This window comes from Sminthopsis crassicaudata, chromosome 2, assembly GCF_048593235.1.
Source record: "Sminthopsis crassicaudata isolate SCR6 chromosome 2, ASM4859323v1, whole genome shotgun sequence".
Lineage (NCBI taxonomy): Eukaryota > Metazoa > Chordata > Mammalia > Dasyuromorphia > Dasyuridae > Sminthopsis > Sminthopsis crassicaudata.
This window is the reverse complement of record NC_133618.1, coordinates 171,286,062-171,302,193: the sequence shown is the minus strand read 5'-3', so window position 1 is coordinate 171,302,193 and position 16,132 is coordinate 171,286,062. Positions and strand designations below refer to the sequence as shown.

The 16,132-nt window shown below is 34.5% G+C and overlaps 1 protein-coding gene across 8 annotated transcripts in view; it reads right to left on the bottom strand.

The window, feature by feature from the left end:
- Positions 1 to 16,132, bottom strand: part of PAK5 (p21 (RAC1) activated kinase 5) — a 436,232-nt gene that overhangs the window by 151,208 nt on the left and 268,892 nt on the right. The window contains exon 1 of one of the 8 annotated variants that reach the window (XM_074287866.1): positions 10,244 to 10,687. The exons of 6 other annotated variants lie outside the window; for them this stretch is intronic. In XM_074287866.1, coding sequence (XP_074143967.1) covers positions 10,244 to 10,277 — 34 coding nt within the window. In that variant the 5' untranslated portion in view covers positions 10,278 to 10,687. Of the gene's footprint in view, positions 1 to 301; positions 2,486 to 10,243; positions 10,688 to 16,132 lie in introns of those variants that run through there. One more of the 8 variants, XM_074287874.1, reaches the window with a different exon arrangement.

Below are 16,132 nucleotides of genomic sequence, written 5' to 3'. Positions count from 1 at the left end.
AAAAAAAAAAAAAGGAAAAGATAAATTGAAGATCACAAAAGAAAGAAGAGCTATTAATCTATTACTGTGGAACAGTTTCTAAACTTGGGAGATTTGCATAACAATTAAGTCATAGTTCTGGATCAAAATAACAACTAGTAAATTAGATACCAATAAGTAAGTAACTAGATAGACTCTCTAGAGTAAGTTTATGATTTCTTGGAACAACAATAACTTTAATAAGGTTTCATTTTGTAATACTATATTGAAACTACATTGACTATTTTAAACAATTTAAACTAGAGTGAAGTGGTTTCCCTACCTTTAGTTAGTTCTCTGTCAGGTAAATTCTGAATTTCATGCTTTTCATGGATGTACCATTGCTCTCTTTAATTCTATTGCTTTTAAGATTGAATTTTGCTTTATGAAAATATGTAAAAATTGTACCTCATTGTATTCTTCAATGAATGTTTGAGATAATTGTAGTAGCTTTTAATATAGGGAAGTCTGGTGTATCAAGGATCACTGAAGTTTATGATGAAATATTAGTTACACCAAAGAAGAAAGGAAAATCATCAAGAACTTATAAACTATTTATTATAAACCATCCAAACTACTCTTCATCTTACAATCATCCCTAAGTATTCACCATATCCATGATCATGAACTTTGAAATTCTTTTATCTTGTCATAATATTTTATCATAACATTATGATAAACCAAAATATTATGAATATTATCCCTCTGTCTTATAACCTCCAACCTTCATTTAAAAAAAATTTCACTGTGCTTTCCAATCCCTCTACTGTTCTTTACCATGCCATCATCCTTGCACTGCCGTTATTGTCCCTTCTCCATTTTGACCTCCTGGTGAACATTTTAACTGCACATTATCCACTTCTCCTGAGTCTCTTGCCCCCTTAATTTTAATGCTGATCTTCCTCTACTAAACTCAGACTTAGACTTTTCTCATCATTCATTGCTTTTACTTCTAGTCACATGCCACTGAATGAATCTGGAGAGAGCCATGAAATCATGCTGACTAAGATGATTACAAACCTATATGTAATGCAATCCTTTTATAACTCTCTGATTCACTATTCTAGTCATCAGAACACTTTTCCCGAGCTTTTATGTTCTTCACCCCAAACCTTCACTACTTACTGCTTTTCTCCCCCACATCCTCTTAGATAAAAACCTTGCTCATTATTTCACAAAAATAAATAAACCCTTCACCCGGAATTTCTTTTCAGATTGACATTCCCTACTTTTGTCTTCTTTCTTCTTGGAACAGTGGTCTTTCTCATTGTCAAGGCAAACATTTGTATGCACACAGGGGGATCACACATTCCATCCCATCTTCATCAGTAGATCATCCCCTCTCTTATTTCCTTCTCTAATTAATCTTCATTAACTGTCTACTGGATGTTTTCCTACTGCCTATTTTCTATACTCATATCTCATTTCCTCTTAAAAGCCCTCATTTCATCTCTCACTAGCAATCATTTTATATCTCTCCTCTGCTTCATGGCTAATCTTGAGAAAAAAAAGACCTTCAATCTCTGTATTCATTTCAGTTTCTTATACCCTCTTCTTAATTCTCTGTAATCTAAGTTCCAATCTCAACATTCAACTGAAAATGTTTTCTTCAAAGTTAACAACAGTCTCTTAATTTTTAAACTGAATTGTTTTTTCTCAATCTTCATCCTTCTTAACCTCTGAAATTCTCCTTGATATTTTCTCCTCTTTAGGTTTTTGGGACACAACCTTTTCTTACCTATATGAGTACCTGTTCTCATTCTATCCTTGCTGGATCTTCATCCAGGTCTTGCCCACTACTCATGGACATCCCACTAGGGTATGTTATGGGCTCTTTTCCTTCTCTATACCATTTTGCTTAAAGAGCTCATTGGTTCCCATATATTTACCTTTAAGCAGATGAGTCTCAGATCTAATTATCCAGCCCAAACTCTCTTTCCCCTTAATCTCATATCTTTAACTGGCTATTAAACATCTCAAAAAAGATAGTTATTGTAAGCTTAGTATGTTTAAAACTGAACTCATTATTTCTCCCAAAAACTCTGCCCCGTATTACTGTTGAGTGCATCTCCATCTTCACAAACCTCAATTTCTTATTCTATCTCACCACACTTATCCAAAATCTATTGCCACATACTGTTAAGTCTACCTTAACATTTCTTGCATGTTTTCTTATCTTCTGTCACTGACACTCTTACAGATCATCACCTCACAACTGGACCACTGAAATAGCCTTCTAATTAGTCTCTGTGCTTTAAGTAAATCTCTACTTTAGTCTATACAGCTCTCATTGATTTTCCTAAAGTACATGTGTAACTGTGACACTTTCTTACTGAATAAACTCCACTGGCTCCTGATTTCCTTCAGGATCAGATATCTACAAAACCCTATGTTTGGCTTTTAAAGCTCTTCACATCCTTCTGCATTATCTTTGCAGTTTTATTATATCTTGACTTCACACCAAATGCTTTGTATCCAGGAGCCCTTCTTCTTTGCTATTTCTAAATGAAATCATTCTAATTTTACTTGTCCCCCATACCTGGAATGCTCTTTCTCCCTTCTTCTAACTTCAGGTTTCGCTGCCTTCTTTTAAGTTCAGCTAAAATCTTTAGAAGAAGAAATACCTTTTCCTCTACCTCCCACACAACAGTTTTTGTCATATATTGGGCATCTGATAAATGCCTGATGACATGACTAGATTAATCATTTGGCTAATCCTCAGAGAAAAAAAAATAAGAAGAAGCAAAAGATATTTGGAAGGACCTGGCATCTCAACGGGTTATTTTGATTCCTTTATAATGACTTCTTAAAGTTAGAAAAACAACAATAATATCAGTAAACACAGTTGTTAATTATTGCTATAAAGATAAAACACTTGTCATGGGCTAAACAACAGAAATGCTGTAAGATATCCACTTAGTTCCACTGGCCTCAGTTCCTCGTCTGTAAAATTAGTTGGAGAAGAAAATGTCAAAACACTTTATTATCTTTGCCATGAAAACTATAAATGCAGTCTTGAAGAGTTGAACAAGACTAAAAACAACTGAAAGGTAATAAAAATTCCCTGAATTTTTTTAAACTTGGATATCTTACAGCTTGATAAAGATGTGTAAATGTTATAGAATCACCTAAATTGCTTTGCATAATGATATAGCTTTGAATGAAAAAGTGAGTTTCAGTTGTGAAAACAGCATTTGTGTTATTTAGCCCATGACTGGGGTTGAAATCTGACTACAAGCTTATTTCTCTATCTACTGTACCACCTAGTTGCCTTTTGTAGTTGTTCAGATATTTTGATTTGTGTCTCATTTTGTGACTCTATTTGGGAATTTTTTTTTGCCATTTCTTCTCCAGCTCATTTTCCAATGAAAAAATTGAAAAAAACAGGATTAAGTAACTTTCCTAGGGACACATAGTTACTATCTGAGGCCAGATTTGAACTCAGGAAGATTTGTCTTCCTGATTTCAGGTGTGAAATTCTATTCACTTTGTCCCCTAGATGCCCAATTTATTATTTCCAGACCTGTCCAAATTGAGTTAATGAAAATTCTGATATAATGATATGTTGAAAACCAAAATTATTTTGGATTAACAGAAATACCCAAATGGAAATTGAATAATGTAATATGACCTTGAATATAACATTTCATAAAATATTATGATATTTATGGAGATGGAGATAAATATGCTGATTTAAATTGATTTAAGCTCCCCTTAAAATCACTATTAGACTCTAGTAAAAGTTAGATAAGGGAGGCAATAGATTATTCACCAAAGATTTCCTTAATAAACCAATATGATACATGAGGTTTCGCGATATAAAATTCTAGAATGTGTCAAAATCTTGTTAATGCAACACCAAATCATGTCAAATGATTATAGCAAAAGGGTGTATTATATATATTAAAGGCTTTTTGAAGATGTTAAATTTTATTAGACTTATTGTATACATCAATATTTAATATTCATTTTTGTCCCATACTATTAAGCTTGTATTTTCTTAAAATATTGATTGTTGTTGTTTCCTTTAAATTACCTAGGGAAATCTTTGTTTAATCCAAGTTTGTTGAATTTTCCTTCCATAGGTAAGACAGAATGAAACAACCTAATTAATCAAAGGGGGATCGATTAGCACCAATGACAGCTACCAAATGAGAGATTATCACCCTAAAAAATAGGTCTTTTAGATTATGAAGGAAAGAAATAGTTCAAAAGAAATATGCTCAAACCCAAGTCCATGGAAATAAGGTAAGGAAATAAGAGTAGGATTTTAGGGAATTAATGTGTTGTCACTGATTGATAAATATGACCTTAGTAACTTCTCCCCCATTAATATGATCTTAGTAACTTCTCCTTCAATGGGGAGTTTTTTTTTTTTTTTCAATTTCTTTTTTCTTTTTCTTTTTTTCTATAGTAGGGACACATTTCTGCTGAATCATCTGTACTTTCTCATTCAATCCCCCATTGTGACCAACTAGCTAAAGGCTGCAGTTTGTAGGCACATAACAGAGTAAAGCCTGGCTTTCACAGGCACTGATCCCATAACCTTGGAAGTATAAACACAAAGCACAGATTATGCTTTTGTAGATTGTCAGTGGCACTCTGTTCTCACCAATAAAGTAAGCTGGATCTTGTTGAACCTGCATGAATCTTTCTGAATATTAGGATACAAAAGTCAGAGCAGAAAGGGACACTGAGAAGAGACCACTTACTCTCCAGACTTTTCATTTTACACATGAGGAAATTGAGATATTGATTTGACAGGTGCATTAAATAAATGTAATGTGGATGAGTTTGTTATGACACTTCCATTGTGGCTTTGTGTGACCTGTTCTTTTGATCTTGAAGTGCTGCATCCATGAGGGTTTCTTAGAACTAACAGTATTTAGAAGGAACTATTATCTAAATATCCATGGGATTTTGCATCACTCACTAAGAGCTGCAAGAGAAAAAACAGTATTGCAAACATTAAGTGACTGATTAGGTTGCTTTTTAAGACCACCAATGTCTAGTCACTCAAGGATTTCAGAAACATAGTAGACTCTTAATAAATTTTGTTGAAGTGAATGAAGATTTCATTATGAAATGAATTAGTGTTTCAACATGCCAAGAAGCTGTAATTTTACTGGTTTCAGTCTTTCCATCAATGGAGTTTTTTCTTTGATTTTTTTTTTATATCTTCAGCAGCTGTTCCAAAGTTCTAAATCAACTCAAGTCTAAAATTCCTCATCCACCTCCTTTTCTCTCACCTCCTACTTCACTGAGAAAACAAAAGGCATTCACTTTCATCTCCCCATTTCTCATCCTTCCATATTTTAAAATATCTCTATATCTTCACCCATCCATCCAGCATCACCCATTGATACTTATCTTTGAGAAAAAGGTGACTTTTCTCTTTGCCAAGGCCAAAAACTTTATTGCTATCTACTTCTGGTCCTCTCTCCCATCAAAGGATCTTTCTGACCTCTCATTCCCTTTCTCCCTAACTCTGCATAAGTCCCACAACTTATGTTTCATCCTTAAAATGATCTCCATTTGCTCATGCCATGACCTCAAGTTGTCATCCTAAAAGTCTCTCCTCTCTTTTTTTTTCTTTATAATTTTTTAAATTTTTATAATTATAACATTTTCTTTGGCAGTACATATGCATAGGTAATTTTTAACAACATTATCCTTTGTACTCCCTTCTGTTCCAAATTTTTCCCCTCCTTCACTCCACCCCCTCCCCTAGATGGCAGGCATTCCCATACATATTAAATATTTTATAGTATATCCTCTCTCCTCTCTTGATGGCAAATTTCTAGAATCATTTTATTAACTAGCATTTATATAATTTAAAAAATATTTGCAAAGGTTTTGTTTAAATATTATCTCATTTTGTCCTCACAATAAGGTGTGAGAAATAAGTGTCATTATTAGCCCCACTTTACAGAAGAGGACACTGAGGCAGATGGAAGCTTCTTGACTTGCTCAGGATGACACAGATAATAAGTGAGGTAATACTTGAACTCATCTTCCTGACTCTAAGGCCAGTAATCTATCCATTCACTTGACCTTCCTTATCAGCCACTCACTATTAAATCCCTTAGGATTTGGTCTGTGGCCTTACCACTTGATTGAAATGCCAAGGTTGCCAATGACCTATTGATTTATGAGTATGAGTCACTTCCATGACTTTTCTGAAATTTCTAATTCTATTTACCACTCTTTCCTCTTGCATACTCTCTCCTTCATCGGTCTGAAACTTCTCCTCTCTCTATCTGAAGACTTTTATGTCTCAGTCTCCTTTTCTGGGTAATGACCTTGCTCCTGTCTCATTTGAGTGGGGTCCCCCAAGGCTACCCTTTGCTTCACCTATTTTCTCATTTTGTACGTGATCTCTTGAAGATGTCATCAGCTCCCATGAATTAAGAGTACCATCTCTATGATGATAGCTCTCATTTCTACCAATTCAGTTCCAATCTGTCCTATGAATTTTGATCAACTTTTGCCTACTTTATATACCCTTCTAGATATTTTATAGGCATCCAAAAACTCATCATGTCCAAACCAGAACCCATTGCCTTCCTTAACTAGGAAGAGGTCCCCCCCCCCCTCCAACTTCCTCATTTTTCTGGGAGATTATGAATGTCTTTCAAGTCAGGAAGGCTGAAGATATCAGAATCATTTTTGACTAACTCCTGTCCTCAATGATGTATTTCACATTTTTTTTCACTCACAAAATGGATTTACCTCACCTCCTACTTTCCTTGAAAAGCCAGGATTGCCTTTCATCTGGAATAATATAATAGTTTTCTTTTTCTAATGGTCTCTATACTCCCCAGTTTCTTCCTCTCCAAACCATTTTCCAAACAGAGGCCAAAATAATCTTCAGACAGTATAGGTCTAAACATATAATTGTTCTGCTTCTACTGCATTAAAAAAAAAACCCAACCCCAAAAAACCCTCCTTAAGCTTGATATTTAAGGCTTTCCACAATCTGGTTTCCATCTGTCTTTCTATTCATTTCATACTACACACCCCTTCGGGCCATGAAGTTTTTGAACTGGCCAAATTAAACGAGTCTCTAGCCTCCTTCATTAACGTTCCATTCAAATCCAAATACACTATTAATTACGCATCAAAAAAAAATACTCCATAATCTCTTGAGTTCTATGTATTATGCAAGCTCCCCCCCCCCTCATGTCTAGCATATATCTCTTTCTTATCTTCACCTTCCAAATTTATGGCCTCCTTTCAAAATTCAGTTCAGGTGCCATCTTCTCCTTAAACACTCTTTGATCTCTACAAGGTGTCAGTTCTGATTTCAGCTCTTATGTAATAAGATTCCTTTCCCAGTGTAAACTCATCACTTCTAAACTCACTACCATGTTACTAAGTCAAGTCTGACATATTGTAGGTACTTGATAAATGGTGATTGGGTTGGGATGTTTGCCTTAGTTTCTTCATCTGTAAAGTGGAGACAATAATAAAAAAATAATGATACTGTACAGAATAGTTATGAGGATCAAATGAGATAACATATGCATGGAGTTTTACTCACCTTATAATTATATAAATGCTAGTTCCTACTATGTAGAAATTTAGTTGGAAGAAATTATAATGTGGACTCATGTACAAAATTGGAGAGAATCACTAAGTTAAAGTAAAATAAAAGTAAAATAAAATTTCTTCTGCTAATTATATAGCAATAACTATGGTGATTTACATTGTCTGCTCAGGATGGGTCTTAAAAAACTTAATTTTAGTATTTTTCAATATATGTCCATACTTCTGTTGGATAGAATACAATTAATCATAATGCTATATATATATATTCATAGCAATATACCGTTTTAAAGTAAAAATGGACATTTTATTCATTATTTCAATATATATACTGTAGATATTTCTTATGAACTAACCAACTCCACTTAAAATGTATGTTATTTTTATTTCTCACATATTTTTATACATACATAGCAACTGTATTCCTGAAAATAGACTCTAAAATATCAAATCAACTCTTTAATTTATCCATGTTTAAATAGTTTCCTTATGTCTACTGTTCTATTTAGACATAATTGTCCTTAGATCTATCCTCCACTGCCCATCCCTGACATTACTGAAGACAAATGTTCTTTTCTGTGATATAAATATTCTCTTTCTAAAAGATATATTGAGAGATAGGTTATTAAGGAGTTGCAGCATCCGGACTATAGGCAAATCTTTCTCTATTTATGCTGCTGGAGACTAAGAGAAATGCCTCTTTCTAATTGTTATTTCCTGGCTCACTTTACAGGGAATACTTTTATGAAATGTACAAATTATCATATAGGCAATTCTCTCACATACAAAAAGTTTAAATTTCAAAAGTTAATTTGCAGATGTTTGGAATCCAAATCAAATTTTCCCATAGAAATCATTCTATAAACTTTAGATTCCCAAACTGCAAACAAAACTATCTCTAACCTTAAATGTACCTGAATTACTGTACTAGTAGTAGTAAGATTTTAACTTCAACTATTCCTATTTGCCACTTAAATCACTGTTCCAAGTGAGGTCTATGTTCAGAACACACTTCTTCCACCAACACCATCACTCTTCTCTTTTTCAATCCTACTTCTGGCTCCAATGAACCTGGTCTCCATCAGAGATTGAGTTAAATATTCCTAGGCAATGCATTCACAAAGATCTGAATTCAAATTCTACTTTAGATACTTAGTAGCAGTGTGACCCCAAGACTCTAACTTTTCTCAACCTCAATGTCCTTTTTTTATAAAATGAAATTATAACAGCATCTGTCTAAGTAGCACTGGGCACGGAGTTAAAAAGACCTGAGTTCAAATTTGACCTCAGACACTTATGAGATCATGGGTGTGCCATTTAACCTCATTTGTCTCAGTTTTCTCATCTAAAATGAGCTTGGGAAGGAATGGTATATAATTCCAATAATTATTGCCAAGAAAACTCAAAATGGGGTTACAAGGAGTTGGATACAACTTTTAAAATATCTAAACATCATCTGTGGCTGACTTCTGGGTTAAAGTCTCTCTCCTCTCAGAAATGTCTGGAATTTAAATGGTCAAGAAAGTCTTAAGCTATTTAATTAACCAACATTGGAGGAGACCTGGAGGTTACAAGTTTTCCCCATCTCTTTGAAATTAAACCAGGTGATCCTGTTCATGCCAGTAGATTTTGAAGTGTATTCTGAATCTTTTAAGAGACAACACAGACATTAGCTTCATTTAGCAAGAATTCAAATTCCTCTGAATTCATATCCAACTCTAAGATTCTAGCATTCAAAGGCTAATACTATACAAAAGCATAACGTTCAAGTTCTTGTGCACAACTAGTTCTCATTACAGAGATTCAGAGAATCCTGTGAAAAACCTGAAGTGAGGACTTGAATTCATATCCTGCTTCTGTCACTGAATAATTGTTTTGACTCTTGGTCTGAATTTCCCAATCCATAAAATGTGAATAATAATAAATATACTACATAACTCATAGAATTACAGGAAGAAAAGTGATTCCTTAAGCTTATAATATATATAAATGTAAATTGTTGTAGAGAGAAATGTTAATATTACTTATTTTGTATTAATCCTTATAAAATAACTATGAAACAACAATTTAGATGTGTTTCCTTATCTAACAGGTGGAAACTATCATGGTAACCTAATAATAGAGTATTTCCAGGAAAGGCAACATAGTTTTGTATAGTTTTTATCAACTGAAAGGAAAACATCTCAAAAGGAACTCTTTCTAAGTCTTTCCTGAACTTTGAGAAAATAAGATGGTTTACCCTAGGGTTTCACTAAGGGGTTTATTGACACAAAAATTTCGGCAGAAGATGAAATCTCTTTTAATATGTTTATAGGGTTATAAGATCACACAGAACTAGTAGAGGCTTTAGAGGAAATTCTTCATTTTATGGATGAGAAAACTGAAGCAAACAGAGGTTAAGTGACTTGCCTAGGTTCACCCAACTAGTAAATGTCTGAGATGAGATTCAAATCCAAGTTATCCTGACTTCAACTCCAATATTCTATTCACCACACCATACTTTGCCTTTTCTCCCTATGTAGATTTATCCTTTCTTCCTTCCTTGCAGAAAGTTACAGCCCTACTCACTAAAAACAAAACAAAACATAGAATTAGAGCTAGAAGGGATCTCACAGGTAAATCTAGCCCAACGTTCTCTTTGTAAAAAATGGGGTCTTAAAGCGATTAAGTAACTTACCCAACCTACACAATCCTGACTCCAAGGTCAACATTCCTTCTAAAGCACTATATAGTGCAACCAAGTTTCAATTTTCCATTCTAATCACAAAAGGAGGTACAAATCTTTGTGGGATCAAACTTAAATCTGATCCCGAGGAAACTCAGGCATGTGGAGGAGATGCAGATGTTTGTACTTGAAAGCTTGCTGAACAAGAGAACTCAGCAGGACTGAATTCTGTTGATGTTTTTAATTCGTATGTGTGTGTGAGAATCATTATTGTATATTAAACTCTAGGGATAGGTAAAAATGATCTGCTCCTTCTCAAATTTCCTCATACCTACACACATTAAAATATACTCTGGGCATATCTGTGTATATAGATATAATATATGTATCTGTATTGCGTATATAAGTATGCATATGTGTATGCAAAGATACATATACATATATATACACAGACATACTTATACACACCTAGCAGAACTGAAGCTTGAGGGAAGGGACTATGTATAATTTATATATACATCTTAATTATAAATTAATAAAGTATATAATATAATAAATTATAATTATAAAATTTTATAATCTACATGTTTTCAAGATTTTAGACTTAGGAATAATAAGTGCTTAATACATATGTATTGTTTATCATATAATTTTTTATTTTCTCTAATTCATAGTACTGAACATATAGTAGGACTTAATATATTTGCAAATGAATTGAACTACAGTTATTAATGAGGCATTGCTTAGAAACTGCCATAGTATACGTTTTTCATTTATATATGTGTGTGCCTTTGTGAAATCTATTGTTTCCTAACAAAAATTAAATTTTTTTGGGGGGGGTACAAACATTCATTGATCCATAAGTACCCTGAAGAACAAATGGTCACAAAAAGTATGTGTGTATAATTAAGTAAATCAAATTTTATAATTAAATTAAGTGCCAAGAACATTATTTGGAGGTTACACTTACATACACATTTGCTGAATTTCATACTATAGCTATAGAGCAGAAATGTTCGGGAAGATAAGGCCTTTTGCAATTGACAGAAGATTAGCATTGGAATTATTCCTCTTAACTTTCTGACAGGCAGGATATCTGCTAAGAATTCAAGAGTTCCCTGAGTGCTATCTAATAAGACTTTATAGTGTTTAACTTCAGATGAAGAAATCCTGGGTGAAGTAGGCAGCAGTAAGATGGTAGAAGTCAAAACTCCTGAAAACTTTTGAGTTTCACAAGGGAAGATTCTAAAGTAGACTGTTACATTCTAAATTCCCATCTATCCTAAATCTAAGGTTTGAGTGCCCTGACTAGTTAAAATAGATGTGGTACAGTAGAGTGCTGGGCTTGGAACAAGCAAGACCCATTTTCCTCAGTTCAAAGACAGCATATGACCCCTGGGTAAGTCAGTTAACCCTCTTTGCCTCAGTTTTCTCATCTGTAAAATGAGCTGGAGAAGGAAGTGGCAAACCACTCCAGTAACTTTGCCAAGAAAACTCCAAATGGGGTCATGAAGAGTTGGACAAATTACTGAAAAAACAAAAAAGAAAAAGAAAAAAAACAACCCTCTATGTAGATTCAAATTCCCTGAGACCGGTTAAGCCTTTTAAGCAATATCAAGCCATACTATTACAGAGTATCACATATACATGCAAAGAAAGACCATATTACCTTATCTCCATTTCTTATATGCAATATCTTTGATGGAAGTTTTTATATTTGTTTCATAGAAAGAAATGCACTTTATATTAAGGAGCCTTGCTTAACAGAATGGGGATAAATGAAAATTTGAGCATTTTATTCATTCATTCTGGAAAAATTTAATTTTTATTTCTCCCCTTAATGCAACAGACCTCAGGTTTGGGTTTTTTTCTAGAACTATATTCTCTATGCTTTTCCCCTCCCTACTAGTGCCATTTTTGAATTTGTGCTCTGAGGAATGTGGGTGGTGCTAGTGCCAATATAGACTTATTATTTAGTATCTTTTTTTCTTTTCCTATTCATTTCTTTGAATTTCACCAAGGGGACAAATAAAAATTAAATTTTTCCAGAATGAATGAATAAATTTAATACTCCAATTTTCATTTATCCCGATTCTGTTAAGTAAGGCTCCTTAATATAAAGTGTTCCAAAAATCTTAGTGCAGTTGTAAAGCTTAGCAACTTAAAACTTCACTAGAAGTTTTTAGAACATAACATTGTTTCATTAATAACTTTTAGTAGAAGAGAAGAATTGCTACTGCTGTTTTTAACAAACTAAGAACTATTACAGTAATTTCAAATATCTGCTTTTAATCAGCAAATGAGTCAAAAGCTCATACAACTTCCTCATGTTGTAGTACATAAAGCTATTCTAGAGCATATTCTGGTAATATACATATTTTATTTTGGTAGCTGTAGCACTATAAGTCATTTCACTTGGAGCTGAAATTTCCTATATATATATATATACATATTCTCAATTCTCTCTAATGGAGAAGAATACATACATATATATATGTATGTATGTATTCTTCTCCATTAGAATTGAGAATAGAGAATGTCATTCTTTTCTAATTGAAATCTTAGCATTTATCATAGTGCTTTGCACATAGTACTTCTCTTACTTTTTACTCACTCTAAGTTTAACTTTACAAACTAAGATGACATTTTAAATGTTTCGAGTAAATATATAAATTATATAAACCTGGAAGATCAATACTTTTAATGTCAATATGTGGAATTTCAACCTTTGAAATTAAGAAAAAATCTATAATTTGCCATTTGGGGAGGACCCATCAAAACAAAATTTCCTGCTTACCCCAGGAAGAAAAATGAAATGGAAGAGAGTTCAAATAGCATCCCTCAAATTGTATTATGATTTATGTGAAGGAGCACAGCATAGTGTGAATTCCAGCTTTGTTGGAAAAAAATCACTGGGAGGAGACCACATAAAGGAAGAAAGAAAAAGACTAGCTGTGATATTATCCCAATGTAAGAAAACACCAAAAATCCCTGTACAAAATCAACAAGAAAATAAAAATTCATAAGAGAAAATAAAGGACTATTTCATTCCCTGAGAAGGAATGAACATAAGGACACTATGCTCACTTTTTGTTTCCTTTAGTAGGGGAGAATATGAATGTATACTGTTTGGAAACTAAAGACACTGAGAAAACAAGCTAATTTTTGCTATGAGTGAAGACAGTCAAGTTACTGGCTAATACAGAAACTAGTTGTTTTTTCAGATATCTTATTTGTTTGGATATTTATACACGGTTACATTGTTGGGAGTTTCATGGGAATGATAGGAAAATTCCAACAAGCAATAACACCACTGAACAAGACAGTGGTTTTGTTCTCCAATAGTACTGCCTCTTCAAATCACAGAAGGAAGCTGTGTTCTCTCATTTCTTTTTGGCTCTCTGTTTATGCGCTCCATTTAGCATCTCTAACAAAACACTAAACTCCCAAGCACTTTAATAAAAACGTCTCTCGAATAACTGACTCAGGGTCATGATGATGTCACTTTATAAATGTCACTGCCTTTCTGGACTTCAGTTTCCTAACCCTTACTACAAAGGGGGTAATTCCCAAGGTCTATGCCAACATTATAATTCTATGAATCGATGCTACAATACTACTGTAGTGCTACTACCATGTGACGAGTTTTCCCCAGATATATAAGTTTCTGTAGATGTGGCCCAGAACAACAGGTTAAATATCAGTGCCAGAGGTATGTTACACTCTGGAGGGATGACTCAAACCACGTTGGATTTATGGTGCCGACCCTATTCTCTTCATTTGGAAAGCAAAGCTGGTCCCAGGCAAGTCTGTGAAAGAAGCTGGGCCTACCCCTTTCATTCTTTCAGCAACCTCTCTCTTTCTTCTTGAATTCTCCATCCCCATCTAAGTCAGCAGTGCCGTAATGCTGCTGCCTACCACTTCCTTCTCCTCCTCCTGCGCTGGATTTGTCCTAAACACATCTAGGCCTTTGGGCCTTAGTTATGACGGGAAACCACACAGGATAGGCAAGAGACCTAACCAACCCAAAGCTAACACAGAAAACAGTGTAAATGCCAAATGGGCATTCTAGGCAAGTACATTGTAGAGACTGGGGAGGGAAGTCACCATGAATTAATGTCAGTGAAGGAAAGGTACATGGAAGAGAGGCAACTTGGGCTGGATTTTGAAGGATAGGAAGGATCTCAACAGGTAGAGAGGAAAAAAAATAGTAGTGAAAGCAAGGGACAGAGCATAGAGCAATATGAAAATAAGTAAGGGGGAAGGGAGGGAGGGAGAGAGGGGGGGGAGAGACAGAGAGAGAGAGAGAGAGAGAGAGAGAGAGGAGAGAGAGAGAGAGAGAGAGAGAGAGAGAGAGAGAGAGAGAGAGAGAGAGAGAGAGAGAGGAAGAGAGACAGAGAGAGAGAGAGAGAGACAGAGAGACAGAGAGAGACAGAGACAGAGAGAGAGAGAGAGACAGAGATTCAGAGAGATTCAGAGAGAGAGAGAGAGAGTGAGAGAGAAGGAGAATATGAAACATAAATTATACTTGGAGAATATCATTAAGTTCACATGAGAAGTGGGAAATAAGTCAGAGGAAGATGCAAAATTAACTTCATTCTTCCTCTTACAATGTCATGGAAGGAAAGCATCGAGGGATTAAAAATGCCACAATGAATGAATGCTTTGTGTTTAGTTGTTAGCTATGCTTTAAGTTAATGAACTGTATTTTTTTAAACATTGTAATCACATGTGCACACCACAGTCACTTCTTCTTTATAAAAGTAGGCCAAAATGAAGTGGGGGTAGGGGACACAGAGACAGACAAAACTTAAATGGTCTCAGATTTCCTTAATGAAAACTGGAAAAGACCTCCCAATTGTACATTTACATTAGATGACTGATTTTTTAATCAATTAGTATTAATTAAAGAAAAAAACAAAAAATTAGTAAAAATGATTAGTACATCAAAAAGTTTGAAAACAGTGCATACATTGCCTATGCACTTCCTCCAACACCATGCGGAGGATTAGGCTGAGGAAGTTTTCTCTTAAATTTCTTTAGAATCATGTTTGTCTATATCCACTCATATGAAAGAGTGTTCCAAATCAATTTGTAAGACAACTCTGAGATACCACTACACACTTGTCAGATTGGCTAAGATGACAGGAACAAATAATGATGAATGTTGGAGGGGCTGTGGGAAAACTGGGACACTGATACATTGTTGGTGGAGTTGTGAAAGAATCCAGCTATTCTGGAGAGCAATCTGGAATTATGCCCAAAAAGTTATCAAAATGTGCATGCCCTTTGACCCAGCATTGCTGCTATTGGGATTATATCCCAAGGAAATACTAAAGAGGGAAAAGGGACCTGTGTGTGCCAAAATGTTTGTGGCAGCTCTTTTTGTTGTAGCTAGAAACTGGAAGTTGAATGGATGTCCATCAATTATAGAATGGTTGGGTAAATTGTGGTATATGAATGTTATGGAATGTTATTGCTCTGTAAGAAATGACCAGCAGGAGGAATACAGAGAGGCTTGGAGAGACTTATATCAACTGATGATGAGTGAAATGAGCAGAACCAGAAGATCACTGTACACTTCAACAACAATACTGTATGAGGATGTATTCTGATGGAAGTGGATATCTTCAACATAAAGAAGATCCAACTCACTTCCAGTTGATCAATGATGGACAGAAATAACTATACCCAGAGAAGGAACACTGGGAAGCGAATGTAAATTGTTAGCACTACTGTCTATCTACCCAGGTTACTTATACCTTCGGAAGCTAATGCTTATTGTGCAACAAGAAAATGGTATTTACACACATATATTGTATCTAGGTTTTACTGTAACACATGTGAAATGTATGGGATTGCCTGTCATCGGGGGGAGGGAATGGAGGGAGGGGGGATAAT